The sequence below is a fragment of the Pleurodeles waltl genome, chromosome 3_1 (assembly GCF_031143425.1).
Source record: "Pleurodeles waltl isolate 20211129_DDA chromosome 3_1, aPleWal1.hap1.20221129, whole genome shotgun sequence".
NCBI lineage: Eukaryota > Metazoa > Chordata > Amphibia > Caudata > Salamandridae > Pleurodeles > Pleurodeles waltl.
Genome location: NC_090440.1, coordinates 785,696,645 through 785,722,253, shown reverse-complemented (window position 1 = coordinate 785,722,253; position 25,609 = coordinate 785,696,645). Strand labels below are relative to the sequence as shown.

At 44.9% G+C, this 25,609-nt stretch overlaps 1 protein-coding gene across 1 annotated transcript in view; it reads right to left on the bottom strand.

Moving 5' to 3' along the window:
* The window catches only part of LYVE1 (lymphatic vessel endothelial hyaluronan receptor 1), a 104,347-nt gene extending 79,592 nt beyond the window's left edge, over positions 1–24,755 (bottom strand). The window contains exon 1 of the mRNA XM_069223616.1: positions 24,465–24,755. Within this exon, the coding sequence (XP_069079717.1) occupies positions 24,465–24,546 (82 nt within the window). The 5' untranslated portion in view covers positions 24,547–24,755. The remainder of the gene's footprint in view (positions 1–24,464) is intronic.
* Between the last annotated feature and the right edge of the window lie 854 nt (positions 24,756–25,609).

Here is a 25,609-nt window from a genome sequence, read left to right as displayed (position 1 = left end):
GTTTTATAGTGCTGTTTGTGGGTGTGTACGGTGTGCGCATATGTGTCATGTGTGGGTTTATTCATCTGGCCAATGTTGGCTTCTGTTGGTGTTGGGTGCCCAATTCTACATGACTGTCTGCACCGCCAATTGGTGACCTCCATTGAGCGTCCGCTGTGGTGATTCATGGTCCATTATTTGGAGGGTGGTGTGTTGCTGGCGTAGCGGGGGGATGGGTCTGACAGTTTTTCGCCTCCGTTTCGTCTGGCAGAATTGTTGTTGTGGCTGGTTTCTGTCGGTTTTGTGTTTGTGTGTTATTATCTGGCTGGCAGATTCCCACCTCCGCGGCAGTCTGTTGGCGGCCATCACCACAGCGGTCTTCGGAAAAGACCGCCGATGTCATCATGAGGACCATAATCACTTTCTGGGAGTAACAGAGCTAAAATAATTTCTCCAGCGATGTAGAGAAAAAGCTGACAGCATTGCACTATTAATTTATACTGACTATTACTCACTGCACTGATAAGCCAGGAGTAGCTACATACAGCAAGTACAAAGCGAAACTCCTACCCATTTCACATCTGACACCAGAAGGCAAACGGAACGCCTGTTTCTGTTGGAAGGCGACTCGCTTCTTATTTTCCCTTTTCAAATACATGAACTTGCAATGGAGGAACTAAATTATAACCTGAAAGTATAGAAGCTGGGTAACATCAGATTTTGTTTATCCCAGCAAATATATACATTAATTTTCCTATACGAATGCCTGTGTCGATTCAACATAGCACCTAGAAGATTAACGGTGAAGGCATTATAGAAAACGTTTTATTTTTTGTATTGCTTATGAGCGCGTGCGTTGTGTGTAGAAACGTCTGATGATACTGGCTGAGTTACTCAAAACCACAGTCAGGTTCCATTAAGGAAGGGTACCATTCTTTAGCACTGAAATAAAGAGTACCACCCTGTGTGTATTTTAACACAGATGATTCCCAGAGGATACATATGATTTCCTCTCCATACTTGTAAAAGTCTGCAAAATATCCACAGCCTACAGAAAGTCCGTGCCTTGAACAACAATGCACAATGCTTGTGATATAAAGATTGATTATCAACCAATCTCTCTCACCCCCTTCCTTAAATGCTCTTTAGCTAAAATACGCAAAAGAGACACATTTAATCTCTCTAGTGTCCTCTGACCTCAATAACCCAGCTCTTTAACTCTCTCAATCATGTATTGGCTCCTGTATAGAAAATATTTGCTTCCTCTTGTCTGGGTTTTCTTTAGTTCACAATTTAAAAGGATCTGATTTGAACTGCTTTCTTTCTCAAACCTTTAAAGCTATTACAGCTTCCCTTTGTTTCCAGTCATCTTACCTCATGTGTTTCTTTTATCCAGGTATCTAAAACTGAATGTGCATGTGTCATCGGTTGACCTAACTCATCTGCTTAGCCTTTTGAGCTATCTCAACTGTTTATGGGTTTTTTCACTAGTTTCATAGTCTACCCACTTTTTCCTCTAATATATTGCTTTGCTCTATAACACATTTTTAATAACGAGATTCCTCACTGGTGCTTTTAAATCAGCACTTGCGTTTTCACGGCTGAACACCCCGACACTAGCTCTCATGTTTCCCCTAGTTTTAGGCCAATCTAATTAATTTTTTTCCTCTATAAAATAGAGGAAACCAATGTGTTTTTTCACAATTATCAGTTGGTGCCATACTAAAGATATTTTACCTTTACTGAGTCTAGGTTTGACCATGGTGGGTAACCAGAATATTCTACTTTATTTCTTTCTGACCCCAATTATCATGCCACAGCACCACTGCACCTTTCTTCCATTTTCACATTTCTTCATTTTTCTGCTGTTTTGATAGGGAGCTGGAAATATCTGGGAATAGTTGTCTTTATATTAACAGTCAATGCTCTTCTATCCTTTGTATTTCATCAGGAGTTGATCTGGGTTTGGATCCTGGCATAAAAATCCCAAAGTTACACAGGGCCCAATTGAATTCCAAGATTAGGCCAAGAACATGTCTGGCTTACTCCTGAAATGTATAACTAAGCCTGGAGTATTACAAGAGTATGTCACTTCTACATCATTTTTTGTGAATCAGACCCATACACTTTATTGTCCCTTTGATTACAGCTTATATTTCTGCCTGTATCTCTTCTGGTAAATCCTGGATGTATGGGGATTTTCTAAATACCTAAAAAATGGAAAGTCTTCTGTGTCTGGCTTCTAATACAATGCAAGTCCTTGTCCTGTTACCTGTTCCCTCTTCATCCTATTTCTTTATCTTTGCCTGGTAGCCAGGATTACTACTCAATTCCACCATATCCTACTGCAAGCAGATGTCTGATGCAGTGCACACAGGCCACTTACAATTTTTGACTTTTCAAATAATTTCCATGGTTTACCACTTCTGGTTTCAACAGTCTGATGGCAGTTCAAGTTCTTTCACGTTCAAAATATTGTTCTTATCATCATTGTGAGAGAACAGGGCTGAATGCAGAGGTCCCTAACTTTTTGTCCCCATCTTCCACTTTTTGCTGGTGCTTTCCTGACGCTGATGGTGCCCTGGGTACTGCTAACCAGTCCCAGGGTCTGTGCTCTGTGTAAAATCAGTATGCAAATTAGGCTAATTATCATTGGCTGAGTCAACCTACCTATAAGTCCCTAGTATATGGTAGGGCATGTAGGTTTAGGGACCCCAGCATAGGTATTTTATATGCAAATTCGACTTTGGAATTAAAAGTAGTTCCTAAATCTTAAACTTCCTTATTTTTTACATATAAGTCACCCCTAAGATGTGCCCTATGTGCCCCTAGGGCTAGGTGCCATGTAACTATAAGCATGGACCTTATAAAAATAGTTTTATAAGCCCTGGTGAGGTAAAAACAGCCACATTTGTTTTCCCTCATTGTAGTGAATGGCCTCCATAGGCTAGAATGGGGAGACTTTATTTTAATTTTAAAAGTCCCCTTAAGTAACAGATACCAGAAGTTTGGTATCAAATTAATTGTTATATTAAATCCCACAACTTCCAGTTGTGGGATTTAATATAACTTGTTCAGGAAAAGAGTTTTAAACGTAACCTGAAAAGTTGCCAACTTCAGCCCTGCAGTGTTTTTGCTGCTGTGCTCTGATTGGCCAGCCTCTGGCAGCCTGGCCAGGCTGCCATGATGAGGTGTGAAGAGCCTGGCTCCACACAAAGAGATGTGCCTTGGGGAGGAGGCTTCCTCACAGCAGATGGTGAAGCAGGAATGGGGAGGGTTCCCAAACTGGTCTTCAAAGGCAGAGAAAGGCATTTGGAGCTACCCAGCAACACCCTCACATCCTGCAAACCCAGACAATTAGGTGCCCCCTTGATTAGATTAGGAGAAGGCAGGAAAGGGGTGTGTTTAGGATTTTTAGCCACACCAGTGGGTGGGCTCTGCCAGATTTAACCTCCAAAAATAACTTTCAGCCATGATTGATTTTTGAGGAATGTTGCTCCCTGGGATTGATTTTTGCCACACTTCCCAGGAAGTGGTTATCACAGGGGGAAGGACCCTGCCCCTGATTGGAGAACCAGGACCCCCCTGTTTGTCACCCAGGAGCAAGGATAAAACTGGCAGACATGCACCCACACCTCAGTTCCCTACCAGATCCCTTCCGGGAAGAACTACAGAAGAAGAAGGACTGCCCTGCTGGACCCCTGGCCTGCACCTGGATCATGCACTCTGAAGGACTGCACCAGCTGCACACTTGGGCTTCACCACAAGAAGGATTTTGTCTGGCTTCAACAGGTTCAAAGAGGGACTCCCTGTTTGCTACATTGCTAACCAGAGTCCCCTGCACCAACTCCTGAAGAAACCGACCAGCTGACCACTGTAAAATGTAAATGCAAATGTAAATTAGCACTTGTATAGCGCACTACTCACCCGTTAGGGTCTCAAGGCGCTGTACTCATACCGCTATGGAACCCCTCCTGGCTTTTTCCCTGTGAGGCGCCCACTCCTGAGCACCCCCAGGGTGAAGCCAGGCATCCAAGCGCTGTTGGGGCCGTTGTGGTGATTAAGCAAGCTATTGCCCAGAGTTGCAGAGTGGGACCCATGAATTAGATTAGGCACCAAGGTGAGAATTATCTGGTCAAGGGGAATTGAGCCCAAGACCTGCCGAAGCGGGACTTGAACCCTGGTCTTGAGCCAGATCTCTGCTTCAGGGTCTGCCGCTCTAACCATTGAGCCACACTTCTCCACCTGTCCAGTGGCCAAAAAGGAGTTTGCACCAGGTGCATTCTGGGAGTTGTAGTCCACAACCCCAAGGAGCATCTCAGAGCTTCTGGATCCTTGGGGTGAGCTGTGGACCCCAAAAGAACCTTACAAAAACATCTGGAAGAAGATCCAGAAGTTTGGAGAACTTTTTGAAAAAAGCTCCATAGAGGAACCGACCCGCCGCGGCAACTCGAACCGGCTTGCCTCAACCACGACACTGGCCTGATGTGCAGGTGCGTCCCGGTGAAGAAAATCTCCAAAAAAGAAACTAAGGGCCATATGTATGAAAACATTTTCCCATAGACACAGAATGGGTAAAACCCTTTGATACATCTGGCCCAATGTCCAAACGTAGGAAGTTGACCTGGACCTCCCAGCCAGCGTATCCGAGGAGGGCTCCAAGGACGTCGGATCAAGATCCAGGTTTGCCTTGGTCAAAGGATTATCACCTCGAAAAAACTACTAGGTCCGAAGGTAAAAATCTCCACCGAGGGCTCCCGTATCCGAAGAAGAGTTCCAGGAGGTCGGATTGGACTTGCAGGTTCGTCCCGCTGAAGCAAATCTTCAGAAAAATGACTAAGTCCTAAGGTAAACTTTTGACCGCGGGCTGTAGCCCAGTGGGGCTCCATCGCAGTCGGCCTTAAACTTTGACTTTTCCTCGGTCGAGGTGAGACCAGATGACCAGTTTGGAGCTTTTTGTTTCAATGCACTACAAAGCAATAATTCTTTAAAAATTCATATCTCCAGTTCCCCTTATCCAATTTTATTAACTTTTGTGTCATTTTAAAGATAAAAATATAATCTATTTTCATAAATTGATTTCGGATTTTTAAACCGTTTCCTATGATTTATTTAATTACTGTTTTGTGATATTTGAATGCTTTACGCTTTGCCTCCTGAGGTAAGCCTTGTAGCTCGTTGCCAAGCTACCAAGGGTTGAGCTGGGTTTAATTTACTGAGACCTAACTGGACCTAAGTGGAGGTTAGTGGCCTATTGGTAAGTGTAGGTACATACCTACCCTTACCAGTGGCCCATTTTCCAACAATTATGCTTGCCTTTCTAAATTATTTCATCTGTTCCGATTTTAGGCTGAAATCCGGTTATCTTTGATTTACCCTCTAAGTCTTCTTCTTGAATTTACCCGCAACATGTACATTGCTTTACTAACTATGTTTAGGTTGCACTGTGAATTCTTTTTAAAATGTAATGATCCTTATGTTCCTTCTTATTATCTCTTTGCTTATGAGTCCAAACAAGGGGTGAACTTCTGTCAGCTTCTCTATCTTCTGGGTACCCGTCCTCCTCTTTGCAAGCTCTATGCATTTCTTTGCTTTAATCATGGAATGTGTTGCTTGATGTGCCTCTATATCTTAAACTCTATTTTTGTTACAAAACATTGTACTTTCGGATTGATTGTTGTTATACCTGTGATTTTTTTGTTGACGCCTTGGACAAAAGCTATTTTAATTGCAGTCTCTAAACAAATACATAACTATATCATGCGTAAATAAAGGTACAAATAATTTCAGCGCAGGTATGAACATCTCATATCTCATGATTGTATGTTAATGAACAGGCATCACAGAACTGACCCTATCAGGGTTCTCCCTTGGTCGTGTATTTACACAGTCAAGGATTGTTAAGTTGTCAACAGACTACTGTGTTGGACAGGGGAGGCAAATTTAACAAAATATCTACTTGCCACAGGACTGGCTACATCGTAAATCTACTAGCCCTGTAAAAATATTAATGTGTCCCTTTGGTGCCAATTAGTGCTGCAACACATTATTGCACCAATATAATTGTGTAAGAGCACTCATAATAGCCCCTCTGATTATGGCAAGGCTCATATGATAATACAGTTTGAATACTAACAATTGTCTTTTGCCACATTTCCACAGATCACATACTGGGGCTAATAGTGGTGGGCAAAGGTTCCAGGGATGGAATGCTCATTTGAATCTGTGCAAACATATTAACTTTGGTGTGTTTCAGGGATTTTCACCAGCTCTTCTTTGATCATTGATGTTAGACCTGACATGCCTTAGGGTGGTCACCCCTAACTTTTTGCCTGCCTCCCTCCACTTTTTGGACCCTGTTTTGCTGGCTTTTAGACTCTGCGCACTTTACCACTGCTAACCAGTGCTAAAGTGCATATGCTCTCTTCCTCTTTAAACATGGTAACTTTGGATCATACCTGATTGGACTATTTAATCTACTTATAAGTCCCTAGTAATGTGCACTACATGTGCCCAGGGCCTGTAGATTAAATGCTACTAGTGGACCTGCAGCACTGGTTGTGCCACCCACTTAAGTAGCCCCCTTAACCTTGTCTCAGGCTTGCCATTGAAAGGCCTGTGTGTGCAGTTTCACTGCCACCACGACTTGGCATTTAAAAGTACTTGCCAAGCCTAGAACTCCCCTTTTTCTACATATAAGTCACCCTTAATGTGTGCCCTAGGTAACCCCTAGAGCCGGGTGCTGTGTAGGTAAAAGGCAGGACATGTACCTGTGTAATTATATGTCCTGGTAGTGTAAAACTCCTAAATTAGTTTTTACACTACTGTGAGGCCTGCTCCCTTCATAGGCTAACATTGGGGCTGCCCTCCTACACTGTTGAAGTGGCAGCTGCAGATCTGAAAGGAGCAGGAAGGTCATATTTAGTATGGCCAGAATGGTAATACAAAATCCTGCTGACTGGTGAAGTCGGATTTAATATTACTATTCTAGAAATGCCACTTTTAGAAAGTGAGCATTTCTTTGCACTTAAATCTTTCTGTGCCTTACAATCCACGTCTGGCTGGGCTTGGTTGACAGCTCCTTCTGCATTCACTCAGACACACCCCAAACACAGGGTACTCAGCCTCACTTGCATACATCTGCATTTTGAATGGGTCTTCCTGGGCTGGGAGGGTGGAGGGCCCGCTCTCACACAAAGGACTGCCACCCCCCCTACTGGGACCCTGGCAGACAGGATTGAACTGAAAGGGGACCTGGTGCACTTCTTAGCCACTCTTTGAAGTCTCCCCCACTTCAAAGGCACATTTGGGTATAAAACAGGGCCTCTGCCCTACCTCATCAGACACTTGCTGGAGAAGAAACCTGAACCAGAAACTACATCCTGCCAAGAAGAACTGCCTGGCTGCTCAAAGGACTCACCTGTCTGCTTTCTACAAAGGACTGCTGCCTTGCTGTTGGCCTGCTGCCTTGCTGAACTCTTGTCTGGCTGTGAAAGTGCTCTCCAAGGGCTTGGATAGAGCTTGCCTCCTGTTCCCTGAAGTCTCAGGAGCAAAAAGACTTCCCTCTTTCACTTGGACGCTCCGTGCGCCGAAAATTTCGACGCACAGCCTGTTCCGCGGCGAGAAAAACGCCGCACACCGACGCTGATCGACGCAACGCTCTAGGGACGACCGAAAATCCGACGCACGGCTTCGCAAGGACAACGCCGCCCGACCTCTAGAGGAGAAATCGACGCGACGCCTGCCGTGAGATTGTAATTTCGACGCGCAGCCCCGCCGAACGAGGCGCAGCCGGAGAACAAGCAGGAAAATCCACGCACAGACCCGGGACATCTGGTAATCCCCGCGATCCATGAAAAGAGACTGTCCGCGCGCCGGAAATCGACGCACGACTTCCCCGCGTGGAAAATAACGACGCAAGTCCGTGTGTGCTGGGGAGAAATCGACGCACACACCCTTTTTCCACGCACCTCTTCTTTTGTGGCCCTCTGAGGAGATTTTTCCACTCTAAACCAGGTACTTGTGCTTGAAAGAGACTTTGGGGGTCATTCTGACCCTCGCGGCCGGTGACCGCCAGGGTCACCGACCACGGGAGCACCGCCAACAGGCTGGCGGTGCTCCCGAGGGCATTCTGACCGCGGCGGTTCAGCCGCGGCCAGAAAGGGTAAACCGGCGGTCTCCCGCCGGTTTACCACTGCCCTTGTGAATCCTCCATGGCTGCGGAGCGCGCTCCGCAGCCATGGGGATTCTGACACCCCCTACCGCCATCTGAGACCCGCCAGGAACAGGATGGCGGTAGGGGGTGCCGCGGGGCCCCTGGGGGCCCCTGCAGTGCCCATGCCCATGGCATGGGCACTGCAGGGGCCCCCGTAAGAGGGCCCCGCAAAGTATTTCAGTGTCTGCTAAGCAGACACTGAAATACGCGACGGGTGCAACTGCACCCGTCGCACCCCTGCAACTGCGCCGGCTCAATTCTGAGCCGGCGTCCTCGTTGCAGGGGCATTTCCTCTGGGCCGGCGGGCGCTCTTTTGGAGAGCGCCCGCCGGCCCAGAGGAAATGTCTGAATGGCCGCCGCGGTCTTTTGACCGCGGTGCGGTCATTCAGCGGCGGTACCTTGGCAGACGGCCTCCGCCGTCCGCCAAGGTCAAAATGACCCCCTTTGTTTATATTATAAAGACTTAAGACACTTTATATCACTTTTCAGTGATATCTCTACAATTTCCCATTGCAACTTTATTCTTTTTGACCTACAATTATCCTGATAAATATTATATATTTTTCTAAACACTGTGTGGTGTATTTTTGTGGTGCTATATGGTGGTATTGTATGATTTATTGCACAAATACTTTACACATTGCCTTCTAAGTTAAGCCTGACTGCTCGTGCCAAGCTACCAGAGGGTGGGCACAGGATAATCTTGGATTGTGTGTGACTTACCCTGACTAGAGTGAGGGCTTTTGCTTGGACAGAGGGTAACCTGACTGCCAACCAAAAACCCCATTTCTGACATTGGTGATCAGCGGTGAGGATAGGACTTGTATTTGTGCAGTGATATACAGTAGCTAAGTATTTCACTACCTACCCACAGTTGAAGGTCAACTTGGCTTTTTATCTCTTTTTGCAAATCATTTTTTTTTTCCTGACAATTTTCAAAAACTAAATCCTCACTCAACATGTCTCTGACTGGGTCTCAGACAGGGGACTTTGACCTAGTCCAGTTGGATACATATACGGTCAAACAACTAAGAGGATTCTGCAGGGCATTGAGGGTACCCACCCAAGGGGCCTCCAGAAAGGAGGACTTTCAAGTGGCGCTGAGGGCCTGGGCAGAAGCCCATTTAGAGGATGATGAGGAAGAGGAGCCAGAAAATGGCACCTCAGGGGAATTTTCACTATCTGTGGATGGTGTTACCACTGCAATTGTGCCCCCTTCCAGACCAGGGAGCAGTGTCTCTATGCAAAGCCTGACCGCAGAGGAAAGGAGAGAGGAAAGGGAGTTCCAATTGCAAATGGCAAAACTGAAAATTGAGGCTCAACAGGAAGAGAGAAGGGCAGAGAGAAAAGCCAAACAAGCTGAGGCTGAAAGAGCAGCCAAACAGATTGAAGCTGAAAGAACAGCCAAACAGATTCAAGCATAAGCTGAAAGGGCAGCCAAACAAGCGGAAGCTGAAAGAGCAGCCAAACAGGTGGAAGCTGAAAGAGCTTTGGCTGAAAAGAAACTATTGTTGGCTCATGAACTGAGTCTCAAGGAGCTGGAGATCAAGGCAAGACAGTCTGAATCCAGCAATAATGGTGGCAGCATACAGACAGGCCTGCTGGAGAAAAGAAGGTTCGTATACCCAAAAATGTGGTGCCCAGTTTTGTGGTGGGAGATGACATAGATAAATGGTTAGCTGCTTATGAAGTTGCACTACGGGCTCATGAGGTTCCTGAAGGGCAATGGGGGGTAGCTATGTGGGGTGATGTGCCACCATTGGGGAGGGACACACTTCTCACATTGGATCAACCTGATCAAAACACATACCTACTTCAGAAAGCCACTTTACTGAAGGATACCGTCAGAGGTTCAGGGACAGCACCAAACAAAACACACAAACATGGGTAGATTTCTTTGACTTTTCCAGTAAGGCACTGAATGGATGGGTGCGGGGCAACAAAGTAAATGACTATAAAGGGTTATATGACTTGATTCTGAGAGAGCATATGCTTAATACTACTTTTACAGAGTTGCGCCAGCACTTGGTAGATAGTAAGCTGACTGATCCCAGGAAGCTTGCTGAGGGGGGGGACCTCTGGGTTAGCACCAGAGTGTCCAAAAAGGTACCTGGGGGGGAAACCCACAAAGGTGGTCAGGGTTCCCAACAGAAGAAAGAGGGGGGAGATAAACTTACAGATAAGGAACTCTCAAAAGGCCCCCAAAAGAATTCCCAGGGAGGGGGTGGCAACCATTCCTTCTCTAGATTTGGGAAGAAGCCAACATTTGATAAGTCAGGGAAATCCAACCCCAAATGTATGGAGTGTTACCAGTATGGTCACTATAAAGGCGACCCCCAGTGCTCCAAAAGGACACCGTCCACTACCGGACAGACACCTGGGCTAACTAGCGCTTGGAGGGGAGATGGACCCAGATAGCTTTGGGGAGCAAGTAGAGATTTCCCTAGTGTCCCTGGGAGAAAGAGAAATGGTGTCCAAAGCCCACATGCCCCGAAATACTTCCAAGTACAGGCAGTGGGTCACCATTAATGGGCAGAAGGTGGAGGCTCTGCGTGACACAGGAGCCAGTATGACTACTATCAAGAGTCAGCTGGTGTCCACAGAGCATATAGTCCCTAATACATTCCACCAGGTCATAGTCGCTGACAATCGTGAGAGTCACCTACCGGTGGCTCTGGTTCCCTTTGAGTGGGGGGGGGGTCTCTGGTACTCTGAAAGTAGCTGTGAGTCCTGCCATGCCTGTAGATTGTGTGTTAGGCAATGATCTTGAGCACACTGCTTGGAAAGAAGTAGAGCTCAGATCTCAATGGAGATGTTAGGGTTACCTGAGTGGGTCTGCATGACCACCAGGTCCATGGCTGCCCGGGAAGGGAGTCAAGGGCGTCTGGAGCCTGGAAAAATGGCCCAGACCGCCGCCCAAGAGGGGGGCCAGGGGCGCGGGAAACCCGCCTCCAATGTTCCCACGGTGGTAGACGAGGTCCCTGAGGAAGAGGAGGCCCCCGAGCCAACCGGGGAGGACATAGCTGCCCTGGGTAACCTACCTGAACTTGCTGGCTGGCAAGTAGAGGGGGGGCCAACCAGGGAAGCATTCTGCAAGGCGCAGAGAGAATGCCCCACCCTTGAGGGTCTGAGGAAGCAGGCCACAGACCACGCAGCAGGTGACGCCTCTGGCGCTCACCATATTTACTGGGAGAATGATCTCCTTTACAGTGAGCGTAGAATTCCAGGTCCTGGGCCACACCGTGTGCTGGTGGTCCCCCAGTGTTACCGGAAATTCCTACTAGGCCTGGCTCACGACATTCCCCTGGCAGGACACCTGGGCCAAGACAAGACCTTTGACAGGCTTAACACCCACTTTCGTTGGCCCAGAATGAGGAAAGCCTCAGATAACTTCTGCAGAGCTTGCCCCACCTGCCAGGCTAGTGGGAAGGCAGGGAAACGGCTTAAAGCTCCCCTGATCCCACTCCCAGTCGTTGGCACCCCCTTTGAAAGGGTGGGCATCGACATTGTTGGTCCCTTGGACCCCAAAACTGCCCTGGGCAACAGGTTTATCCTGGTTTTTTGGTGGACCATGCCACCCGCTATCCAGAGGCAATCCCTCTGAGAACAGTGACTGCAAAGGTGGTGACCAGAGCCCTGATGGGAATATTTACCCGTGTGGGATTCCCTAAGGAGGTCGTGTCTGACAGGGGCACAAACTTCATGTCTGCATACATGAAGACCCTGTGGGATGAGTGTGGGGTGACCTACCGGTTTACCACCCCTTATCATCCTCAAACCAATGGGCTGGTTGAGAGATTCAACCAGACCCTGAAAGGCATGATTGGTGGCCTGACTGAGGCCATGAGGCGTAAGTGGGACGTCCTCTTACCCTGCCTGTTGTTTGCTTATAGAGAGGTGCCCCAGAAAGGGGTGGGGTTCAGCCCCTTTGAACTTCTCTATGGTCACCCTGTCAGGGGACCCCTAAGCATCGTTAAGGAGGGCTGGGAGAGAGCTACCCAAGCCCCTCCCCAGGATGTGGTCAGCTACATGCTGGCCCTCCGCAAACAAACCCAACGCTTCTGGAAGGAGGCCCAGAGTAACCTCGAGACCAGTCAAGAGGTGATGAAGGAGTGGTACGACCAAAAGGCCACTCTAGTTGAGTTCGCACCTGGAGACAAAGTTTGGGTGATGGAGCCAGTAGAGCCCAGGGCTCTCCAGGACCGCTGGACTGGCCCCTTTGAGATCAAGGAGCGTAAAGGGGAGGCCACTTACCTAGTGGACCTCAAGACCCCTAGGCAACCCCTAAGGGTTCTCCATCACAACCGGCTCAAACCTCACTTTGAGAGGTCTGAGGTCTGTATGCTCCTAGTCACTGATGAGGGCATGGAAGAGGAGAGTGAACCTCTCCCCGACCTCCTCGCTGTCAAAGAAGGGGATGGGTCAGTAGGTGGTGTCATTCTCTCTGACTCCCCGACTCCAACACCGAGAGGGGACTGCTATGAGCTGTTAGAGCAGTTCTCCCCCCTGTTCTCATTTACACCTGGACTAACCCACCTCTGTGTGCATGACATTGACACAGGTGATAGTGCTCCTGTAAAGAACAAAATTTACAGGTTGTCAGATAAGGTGAAGGCCAGCATCAAGGAGGAGGTCTCCAAGATGTTGACTTTGGGGGTTATTGAGAAATCCAGTAGTCCCTGGGCCAGCCCTGTGGTATTGGTTCCCAAGGCTACCGCCCCAGGTGCGAAACCAGAACTCTGGTTCTGTGTGGACTACCGGGGTCTCAATTCAGTCACCCGGACTGATGCTCACCCCATCCCCCGAGCTGATGAGCTCGTTGACAGGCTAGGCGCTGCCAAGTTCCTGAGTACGTTCGGTCTTACTTCCGGGTACTGGCAGATCGGCCTGACTGAGGGGGCTAAAGAAAGATCTGCTTTTTCCACCCCTGATGGCCATTACCAATTCCGGGTGATGCCATTTGGGCTGAAAAATGCCCCCGCTACCTTCCAACGGTTGGTTAACGGGGTCCTAGCTGGTAAAGATGCCTTCTGTGCAGCTTACCTAGACGACATAGCTGTCTACAGTTCCAGCTGGGAAGAACACCTGCTCCACCTCAAGGAGGTGCTTCAGGCCCTGCAACAGGCAGGCCTGACTATCAAGGCTAGTAAGTGCCAGATTGGGCAGGGTTCCGTGGTGTACTTGGGACACCTCGTAGGTGGTGGAAGGGTGCAGCCGCTCCAGGCCAAGATTGAAACTATCAAGGCCTGGCAACCACCTAGAACACAGACTGAGGTGAGAGCCTTTTTGGGCCTCACTGGATACTACTGCAGGTTCGTCAAGGGCTATGGTACCATTGTGTCCCCCTTGACTGAACTCACTTCCAAGAAACAACCTAGGTTGGTGAATTGGAGAGAGGCCTGTCAGAAAGCCTTTGAATCTCTGAGGGAAGCCATGTGCACGGCCCCCGTGCTCAGGCCCCTGACTACTCCCAGGAATTTATTGTTCAGACAGACGCTTCAGAGCATGGCATAGGGGCTGTTCTAGCACAGCTGAATGAGGAGGGCTCACACCTACCAGTAGTCTTTATTTGCAGAAGATTATTACCACGGGAACAAAGGTGGAGTGCTATTGAAAGAGAATCATTTGCTGTGGTCTGGGCACTGAAGAAGCTAAGACCCTACCTGTTTGGGACTCACTTCCGGGTTCAGACAGACCACAGGCCCCTCAGATGGCTCATGCAGATGAGGGGTGAGAATCCAAAACTCTTGAGATGGTCCATTTCCCTACAGGGGATGGACTTTACGGTGGAACATCGCCCAGGGGTTGACCACACCAATGCTGATGGTCTCTCCAGATACTTCCGCCTTAGCGATGAGAGCTCCCAGGAGGTCGGGTAGCTCTCCCCACTTTCAGCTGGGGGGGACACATGTTAGACCTGACATGCCTTAGGGTGGTCACCCCTAACTTTTTGCCTGCCTCCCTCCACTTTTTGGACCCTGTTTTGCTGGCTTTTAGACTCTGCGCACTTTACCACTGCTAACCAGTGCTAAAGTGCATATGCTCTCTTCCTCTTTAAACATGGTAACTTTGGATCATACCTGATTGGACTATTTAATCTACTTATAAGTCCCTAGTAATGTGCACTACATGTGCCTAGGGCCTGTAGATTAAATGCTACTAGTGGACCTGCAGCACTGGTTGTGCCACCCACTTAAGTAGCCCCCTTAACCTTGTCTCAGGCTTGCCATTGCAAGGCCTGTGTGTGCAGTTTCACTGCCACCTCGACTTGGCATTTAAAAGTACTTGCCAAGCCTAGAACTCCCCTTTTTCTACATATAAGTCACCCTTAATGTGTGCCCTAGGTAACCCCTAGAGCCGGGTGCTGTGTAGGTAAAAGGCAGGACATGTACCTGTGTAATTATATGTCCTGGTAGTGTAAAACTCCTAAATTAGTTTTTACACTACTGTGAGGCCTGCTCCCTTCATAGGCTAACATTGGGGCTGCCATCCTACACTGTTGAAGTGGCAGCTGCAGATCTGAAAGGAGCAGGAAGGTCATATTTAGTATGGCCAGAATGGTAATACAAAATCCTGCTGACTGGTGAAGTCGGATTTAATATTACTATTCTAGAAATGCCACTTTTAGAAAGTGAGCATTTCTTTGCACTTAAATCTTTCTGTGCCTTACAATCCACGTCTGGCTGGGCTTGGTTGACAGCTCCTTCTGCATTCACTCAGACACACCCCAAACACAGGGTACTCAGCCTCACTTGCATACATCTGCATTTTGAATGGGTCTTCCTGGGCTGGGAGGGTGGAGGGCCCGCTCTCACACAAAGGACTGCCACACCCCCTACTGGGACCCTGGCAGACAGGATTGAACTGAAAGGGGACCTGGTGCACTTCTTAGCCACTCTTTGAAGTCTCCCCCACTTCAAAGGCACATTTGGGTATAAAACAGGGCCTCTGCCCTACCTCATCAGACACTTGCTGGAGAAGAAACCTGACCCAGAAACTACATCCTGCCAAGAAGAACTGCCTGGCTGCTCAAAGGACTCACCTGTCTGCTTTCTACAAAGGACTGCTGCCTTGCTGTTGGCCTGCTGCCTTGCTGAACTCTTGTCTGGCTGTGAAAGTGCTCTCCAAGGGTTTGGATAGAGCTTGCCTCCTGTTCCCTGAAGTCTCAGGACCAAAAAGACTTCCCTCTTTCACTTGGACGCTCCGTGCGCCAAAAATTTCGACGCACAGCCTGTTCCGCGGCGAGAAAAACGCTGCGCACCGACGCTGATCGACGCGACGCTCTAGGGACGACTGAAAATCCGACGCACGGCTTCGCAAGGACAACGCTGCCCGACCTCTAGACTTGAAATCGACGCAACGCCTGCCGTGAGATCGTAATTTCGACGCGCAGCCCCGCAGAACGACGCGCAGCCGGAGAACAAGCAGGAAAATCCATGCACAGACCCGGGACATCTGGTAATCCCCGCGATCCACGAAAAGAGACTGTCCGCGCGCCGGAAATCGACGCACGACTTCCCCGCGTGGAAAATAACGACGCAAGTCCGTGTGTGCTGGGGAGAAATCGACGCACACACCCTTTTTCCACGCACCTCTTCTTTTGTGGCCCTCTGAGGAGATTTTTCCACTCTAAACCAGGTACTTGTGCTTGAAAGAGACTTTGTTTATATTCTAAAGACTTAAGACACTTTATATCACTTTTCAGTGATATCTCTACAATTTCCCATTGCAACTTTATTCTTTTTGACCTACAATTATCCTGATAAATATTATATATTTTTCTAAACACTGTGTGGTGTATTTGTGTGGTGCTATATGGTGGTATTGTATGATTTATTGCACAAATACTTTACACATTGCCTTCTAAGTTAAGCCTGACTGCTCGTGCCAAGCTACCAGAGGGTGGGCACAGGATAATCATGGATTGTGTGTGACTTACCCTGACTAGAGTGAGGGCTTTTGCTTGGAAAGGGGGTAACCTGACTGCCAACCAAAAACCCCATTTCTAACAATTGAGAAAGATTGAAGATTTTCTCCTGACAAGAGAAGTAGTAAAACTTCTCCCAGGGATGGAGAAAAAAGTAGTTGGAGGAAAGTAAACTTGTAAATGCTCAACAAATATTCACCTGAGCAAACCTACACATGCTTTTTTGCTTATGCTGAAATATTTTCTGTGAGTACAATGTCCTGACCTACTTCTGTAAATTCTTGTGAATTCACTAGAGTGATATATCTGTACTAATGCAAGGACAAATACCATAAGTTCACGTTTCTGATTTTTTTAAAGACTAGGGGCCCTAATCGGGTCACATGTTAACCAAGTCATTTTGTTTTTATTAAAATTCTATCTCTATTGCTGGCTTCATTGTGAGTGACAGCTTTCTGCTTTTTCACAAGGAGCATGCCTGCACGCAAAGTAGTTGTTTTTTAGTCAAAGGGACATCTGAGCAATGTGTGCTTTTTGAGACCCAAAAATAAGTTTTATTTTTGCCAATGTTTGTTATAAAGGTGGGAGCCCAGCAGCTTCCACAACAAAACATTTTGAAAAAACCATGTCAAAACAAGGCATGCATTGACAAAACCAAAAAGCTAACCACCAATGTCGGACCAATTGGCTTTGCCAAAGCTTGTTTATTTTCATGTTTCCCATATTCTTGGTAAGTATGATTACACTGATTCTTCATTCTTATTTGTTTTAGCATGCATCAATACATTTTACTACATGATGCTTCAAAGAAATGGTACCTAAAATCTCCCAATAGATAAGCAAAACTTTTTTGTCCTGATTGATTTTTTGTGAATATTTTGTTCTGAAAGAAAAATCTCAAGCATGCTTTCAAGCTTCTTCAAATATTTGCATCTGATCAGAGAGCATTCTAGGAGCATTATAAGTAGCTTCACATTGTTAAACTATGCAAACGTCTGTACACTTTTTTATGATAGAACCAATCTCAGTAGTGCCGTCTGAACTTACATTTCCTTAGAGTGCTCACACTAACTATAAAGGCTTTGCATTAATGAACTATATAAATACATGTTTGTGCAGCATTCACATATGGACACCAATATTACCCTAACTGCAGACAATGCTCTTGCCTGATCCATAATGTTGTACTGTAAACTGGCACCCAAATGCTTTGTGCTGTTGAGGGTTTAGGTCTACTTATCTTAAGGACAATATAAATATAAAAATATGTGCTTCTTGACCCCAAACCATATGTCCTGGGAGTCAGGCTATGGGAATTCCACATCTGGGGTGCTATTATCCCAGCGGAGTTCCAATCTGCTTGTTTAAAGGCAATTCTGAATGTTGGGCTTCATGTGTTCAAATCAAACTTCAGGGCTAGTGACCACAGAGTCATCAAAAGTGTCCATACTATAATCAATACTGAATAAATCATTTTGAAAGAGCCGGAAATCTGGGCAGACAGAACAAATTTAATTTTGCTTCATTTAACTGCAAAGACCATTCATAATGTTCTTTTTTTTTAGACAAGAACAGTCCAACTGTATGATTGCTACCTTGTTTGCAAAGTAGCTTTCGATGCAGCGTACAGGGCTTCTTGGGCACAACCTAAAGAACTTTGAAATTCCTCTCCCTTATTAAGAAAGTTTCAGAGTTTATATTCCACGACCAAGGTTAGGGTATGTAAGGCTTAAGGATTTATTTTTTTACAGTGGGTGACAACCCCCCTTTAAATCATAACTCTTGTCAGGATGAACCCTCAAAGTCACTAAATAAACCTTAACTCAACCCCATGTAGCTTGGGCACAGAGCTAAGGCTTAACTTAGGGCAATGTGTAATGTAGTTATACAGTACCAAAACTATAATAAAGTCGAAATGCAAAACAATAAAGATCCCAAAACCAATTAGAAAAATAGAGTACATTTTAGTAGACAAACTGAAACTGCAATGACAAAAAATCTAATAAGGGAAACCATAGATATGAATTTTTAAAGTTATAAGTAGGAATAGCGGCAAGATGCACATGATAGTCTGTTGTAGTAAACTGGGATCTAGACAAAATGTTATGCCAACTACGATGGAGATTGGGACAGATACACCAACAAGGTTTGTCCTGGTCAAACATTTTACCTTCTGACTTTAGTCCTTTAATTCCCAATACACCACGGGATTACACTTTTAAAGCACCACAGGACCCCATGAGAGGCACTTTAAGACTTACAGGGTGTCAGACAGAGGCCAAGCAGCATGGTCCAGTCCAGGTCCAGTCCTCACTGGTCAGCTGGGCAGTTGCAAGAAAAGGCCACCTGTGGTGCATTGCGTACCTGTAGCTTTCAAGGGACGTCAGCCTTTTGGCATTTGAAGTCTACTTTTTGCCTTGGGTACAAGAGAGAGACAATCTAGTCCTATGGGGCTGCTCTGAGATCACAGACAAGGGTTTGAGCCCTCATCTGATCTTCCTGAGGTCCAGGCATCTTCTGAAGTGGGTGCCTGGAGGTGCAACATTTATACCTCACACGTGCTAGTGGGTTGGAATGATTCCTAGGCATGCCTTAACCAATGGGGTAAAAGTTTCCGGGTCACCCTAAAACCTAGAGAGAGCAGTTTTGTAGGACAAAGCAGATTTTTCCAGCAACATGAGAGTGGATTCACAAGATTTTTTTGGTATCCTGTTTTCGCCCTTTGAATTGCACCCAAGTGTTTCATGTAAAACCCCAGCCGCCCTCTCAAGCAGGATTTGACACTGTAATGTCAAAATGAGGCCCACTGTGATTGGAGCCTCCGTGGCGGGGCGGACAAAGGAAGCGCCTGGGCCTTGTGCCAGCTAACATATGCCTTTGACAAGGAGGCATCCTTGAAGTGCGCCCTAAGTGTCATATGTAAAACCAAACAGACCCAACAGACATGTCAAACAGGATTTGCCATTCAAGAAGGATTTGCCACTGTAATATCTAACAAGGATACTCACAGCTCCACCATGCATATTGTGTCAGGGGCTTTAGGTAAAGGAAAGGCAACTTTCTAAAACTACCTTTTCCTTAATATTTATCAAAAATGTGACTTCTCCATTAATGTAACCCAGTATTTTCTGATAAACAGCCAGCCCTGTTACAATTAAGATAGCTTTGGGGGCTTTTGAATTATAAGAACACTTTTAACATTAAATTCCTAGATTTCATACTTTTAAATTGCATGCACCCTGCCTTATGGGCAATACGGCGTACATAAGGTTGACTAATAAATTATTAGAAAAGAAGGTTTGACTTGTCAAAAGAGTTTTTTTGACAGGTCTGATTTGCAGTTTAAAACTATAACAGTCAGGCTACAATTGGTAGGTGGGCAGTCATGTTTGCACTGTCACTGTAGTGGCAGGCACAGTGGTTGCTGGACCCCACTAGTGACAATTAGCTTACAGGCTGTGTACCATAGACTAATGCCTCATGGGAAAGTTAAATATTCCAGTTAGGGGTATGCCAGTTTGACCATATTGAAAGGGGGAGCACAGACATGTATAATTGGCTAGCAAGGGTAAACTGCACCCAGCAAAATGCAGAGTCAAGTAAAAGGCAAACAATCTTGAGTGCCCATGCAGAAACAGCACATTTTTTACAGAGTTAAGTTGGAACAAAATAATTTTATCTCATCTAAGATACATGCTGATCTGGGACTAAGGCGGGTGTCACTTCTTGTAGCCCAATATACTGCAGATCAGGGTATGAACTTGAAAATTCATGATAAAATTAAACTTGTAGCACTTTCAAATTCTACAATATGCAGATGATGCCATTGTGCTGGTTAATGCTGCCATTAATCTACAGTGGACACTGGCAGTCTTGCATTCATGTAATAAAAAGTGGATTATACCTCAATGTATTAAGACAATAAATTAATGGTTAGCAGGATTGATAGTTGGAATATTGGTGACCTGCTGCGTGACAAAAATGCAAAATTAATTCACTTGGGTTTATGAATGGTAGAATGTAGTTATCACAAAATGCATCTGACCATTATTCTATCATATCTTCTGAATGATAGCAGCAAGATTGATGCCAGTAGTTCTGTATGTCCATGTAAACCTTTCCAGGCATGCTTTCCCTATGACCAGTTCAATATTCAACCTATTTCTCTTTGTTTCATCATCCACAGTCTACTGTCCAGGTCCAAATAAGCTTACAATTCAATCTCACAAGACAATTTCTATGTTGTGAAGGAATTTCTTCATGTTTGCTATTGGTAAAGATGTGCAGAACCTACTCTATTAAGATTTTTGCTTGGGATGGAAGTAGAGGGATCCTGGTAACATGCTGTAAAGCCTGGATTGACTTTTGAGACAATTGTTATTGTCGTAGAGCATAACGGAGACCTGAGAAACTAGAGAATCGCTTTTACAATGCTAACAAAGAATAATCTAAGATCCAGATAACTTCATCAGAAAAGTCACCTAATAGCCAAGCTCTTGTTCTGCCTGTCTGATCCCCTTTGTCCTGCATAAGAAATATGTTCCCATGCCTCCCTTTTCTATTGTTACTGATAGATGGTATCTGAAACTAATATGCACTATCTAGGTCTAAAACTGCAGTTTTGCTTGCATTTGCTCTTTTCTGATCTCGAAGTATAAGTTCCAGCTTAAGACTCTGTTTCTTCCATTTAACATATGTACGTGTAAGGAGACAACTTTGTTCATGCTAAGAAATTATGATTTATGAATAACTTCATGCTTTGTGAAGTACGTGGATATAGTCATCAAAAGTCTGGACACCCGTTTGAGACAAAGATGGGAGAGGATCTTGATAAGTGTCAGTGGAAAGAGCAGGCACAGTCATAATGTGGTCGCAGTGATTGTCGAAGTGGCCAAAATATTTTGGCGTTTTACTTACATAGGAGATCCATTCTAGGAGAGACATTGAGGAGCACTGGAAGAGAAAGAATGTATTGGTGCTGAAGAGATGAAGTATGGATTGGTACTTAGGATGGGGGTACTCACAAGAGTGATATTGCTCAATCAAAATGAAAATTACTGAGTTGGACTTGTTTTAGTTTCAACATTCTTTACTTGTTTTGTGTGCATGGTGTGCAAAATAACGATGGACTGGGATGCAGCCCCTCGTAATTACTAGTATATTTTTAAGTCAAATGATCAATCAGAATGGACATACTTACAACACAGTGCCAAAAGCCACAAGGTGTAGGACGTCCCATCAGTCTCCACTCACTTTCTTGTTACTATTACAACCCATGCATAAGTACTGTTATGCAGGATGTTTAGTTCTTACAGCTTGGTAAGAGTAGCACCTTGCATTTGTCTCTCTTTCATGGTCAGCAAAACTGCCAAGGGGTCTAACATTGTTTCTTTTACCAGTTGTCTACAATGTGTGATGTGTAGTGCCTGGTTTGCTTGTGCGTCTCAACACATGCAGGTTTAGGTTAGGCAGGGATGATTAATTTTGCCCTTGGTGTTCTACAGATAATGTGACTACATACCTATGCTTGCATTCAGCCTGTTACTTAGGGCATTATTGACACACTGGCAGAGGGGAACTCTGAAAAAATGAGAGAGATATACCGTCTGCCTTATTACAAGTGCCTAATGCCATAACACGCCTGTACTACTATAGACGGGATATCAGCCACGTTTGTGACAGAGTATCCCAATTGACAAACTCCATATAGGGCCCTAGTTGTTATTGGGACAATAGCTTTAATTTTGGCGTCAAACACGTCATGGTGACAGAGCTCCCTCTTTAAGATTTCTTAGGCTGCTATGAACGGTTGATGCAAAAAGCAAGGCTTCTGGTTTGGTTTTTGTGGTCACAATTCTGACATGCTTACATATCACTAAGGTGTGGTTGGTTGGTACTTCCCAAAGCGAAAGTCAAAGGATTAACTCTGTGATTGACTTGGATCGGGTTGTGTCACATGGAAAAGGCGAGTTACAGTTGTCCCAGGTTAATATCTCCTACAGGGTTTGGCTCCCTTCCTTTCAAGGAATATCTGGCTCTTTCGAGGTAAAGGTCGTCTGATGCGTTCTACTGTTTTTATGATAAGATTGTGAGATCCTGCTTATTTATGTAAATATATTGCTTTCATATCTCAGTGTATTGTGCAGTGCTTATTTTGTAAAATTATAAGTGCCAGTGCCCGCAGCTGTGCTCAGAAGCTTGCGGCCCGGTAACATTAAATGCATCACACTGAATACCGACTTTGCATAGTCTTACATAAATCTTATACCTCTTTAATCCCATTTCTCTCTCTCTTGCTGGTTTCTGCTTTCTCCCTTGATTGAGGTATTCCTTCTTTCTGCATATTTGCCTCTGTTGCCTTCGGTAAATGTCTGATGCAGAAAAATAAGCGCCTGTCCCCAAAACTGAGTGCCAGTGACTGCCACCACTAGCCAGTGGCTCAGATTAAGCACTGTATGCGTGTATATTTTTTGTCGTTCCAACTAAATAAAACATATTTTATAATTAAAAAAAAGTTTAGGATATAACCATTATCCTTCATTTAGACTCAGTTTGCAAGATTATGAGCTGCCAGAATACTACATTGACAGTGAAATTCTTCACCAGCATTTCTGGGGTACATAAATTGCACTGGAATCCTAAACCATCATTAACATTGCCTAACATGACCAAAAATAAACATGTGAATGACCTGCCCGTGAAAATGTTTAGCAAAATGTCACAGTCAACCATGCATTCTATCTAATCCATGGCCAGGTTGCTGCAGATAAATTATGTGTATTTACCACCAGACTGTGCTGTTTTACTTTCTTTAAGGATAATTACTGACTGAGAAACAGCACTCAGAATTGTTATGGCTGCACCAAATCGCATTATCCGCCCAGTTAAAGATGTAACTTATGCGAAATGATTCAGTTAGTGAATCTAGGTACTAGGAAAGAGAATGTATGAGCCAAAAACATTCCAGAAGCCTAAAAATTCGATTCTCCCATTCATAGCCTACTATTGCTTCCTGAATTGCGGAAACCTATGGATGTTTAAGCATCCCGGACGTATTTCGAGAACAGGCTCAAAGTGTAATGTCTCCTCTGAGAGGTTCAGTTACTACTGTTATCCATTCACTCATGCAATTTGCATTTTACATCCTCTTAGTAACTACACAGAATGGTAATTATTTAATAACCCACATGTGGGAAACATTTCAGAGATGCCTATGAAATAAAGGGTTTTCTTCCACATAATGACAAACCCCAGACTACACTGCAGAGCTTTACCACTGTCAGGACCACTAGGTCATCTAAATTATGCAGCAATATTGTCTCAATTATGCAGAAAAAGGCAAATTATGTGTGACATTCCCTATCAGTATTACTTTCATGCATTTGTTAGAAACAGCAGTTTTGTGAAATTCGCATTTGCACAATATGTGGCAAAAAAAATATGTGGAAATGTAAAGCCATAATTACGTCGCTGAAAGAATTCAACACAGAATCGCATAAACTCGCTGGCTGTCACCATTTTCCATTGTTTCATCAACAATCTAATCATGAAAGGAAAATCTAAATATTCTAATTCTAATCAGTGCCCACTGTAAGCTGCACTTTGTAGAAAACAGTCTTTTTCAAGCTACATAACCTAAAATAAATTTTCAATATAAAATACACATACTGGGTAACAAGTACAACATACCGTAGATTACGATCTCAGGGTTCTGGTAAATTTTCTACACAACTCTGCTTATGATGTCACCAGAACACTGTGATGGCAAAATCAGATCAAATTACCAATACTATTCAGCTACCCCCTATCTATCTATCTATCTATCTATCTATCTATCTATCTATCTATCTATCTATCTATCTATCTATCTATCTATCAGTCTATCTATGTTATTTTTTAACTAATATAAAATGCCTCCGAGTATACCCAGTGTCACAAACAAGCATCAACTGGAATTCAGTTTTAAACGTCAATGTATTTTATTTGTGTTAAAAATAGAAACAAATTTAAGCAAAATGTGTAAAAACAAAACGAGCACTGACTTATTGTAGTGGAAGGGTAAGTAAGGAGAACAGTAATGCTAACGGTATGTAAGAAAGCCGGATATCCCGACATTAAATATCATTGTCCATTAGTTTAAAAAAATACGACTTAAACCCCTAGGTGACTTTTAGAGACTTTGACACCACTTCATAAAATCAACTTTCTAGATAAAAAACGCATTGAATGATAGCTCTGGATGTCATTAATGTTCCCATGTGACCAGTTTAACCAATAGTCTGCTCAGTAAAGACAAATCTTCAAAGGGCATTAGAAATATTCTCACTAGAGTGAGCCACATACCTTCAGTACGAAAAGAACTTTGTGCTGCAAAGACAATCCCAACTAAAATAAACGAGAAGATTGGCCCAAGCTGCGACACCATTCTGCTCGGTTGACACCCACAAAGAGGGCCTCGTTGCCTTTGTCTTGGGTGCTAAAGATGAGGTTGGCAGCCCTCCGCCTTGGTGCCCCGGTAGGTACAGTGGCTTCGTGAAGTGCCCGGGTGCGCGCGACACTACTTCAGGACTGGCAGGGCCGAGTGAGGTCTGTTCCTCACTTCGTGAATCATCCGTCGCTCTGCAGAGTGCAGGTCACTGGGTGGAAATGAATGACGTGCAAAGGTCTTTATTGTTTTCCTCCTTTTCATGGATATCTGTCAGGAAAATCTAAGTAATGCTGACTCATGCTGTGCGCGGGGCTGAAGAAGCGAGATAATAGTGTGGAACTGCGTAGCCCCAAACATCAGGGGTTGTTTTTTTCATTCCGTTATACTTTTTCTTATTTGTATTATCACTCCTCACAAGTCAAAATATTTTTTAATTATTCAAAAGAGATATACAGGGCAGTCACAAAACAGCAAGCAAGCAGATCTGTTCCTAAAAAGCCAATTGTCATATCGAAAACATTTTTTAACATGTAGGCACATAAAAATAAATTGTACAGCACAAGAAAGCAAATCAGACACTATTTTGACAGTCTTAAAACCTGTACCGGTCTGGTATTTGAGAAACAATTTGTTATTTCACTTAACTGTCCTGGATCGTTTTCTGCTACCCCGTACTGCCCCAGAGGTCCTGCGCAGTGAAGACTGTGCTATTGTCCACAGTCCACACCCATGCCGCATCAAAGAGAGGTCCAGTGTCTCCAGGCCCGATAATTTCGGACCCGGAGATATTTGAAATTGCAACTGCCAGAGTTTCATCCAGAGTTATTGATGCAGGTGAAATCCATAGGGGATAGTTATCATTGTTAGTGCTAGAAATGTTAAATCGAAATTGATCAGGTCCTGCCTTATGAAGGTTTCCTTTAAGGAGATTTAGAGTGCATTGATTTCCCGGTTATTACCTCAACAGCAACGAACATGAAGAAATGTATATAGCTAGAGGCACTGCATGGTCTTTGATGGGATCCTCAGAACCAGATTCTGGAGGGCACCGAATCCCTTT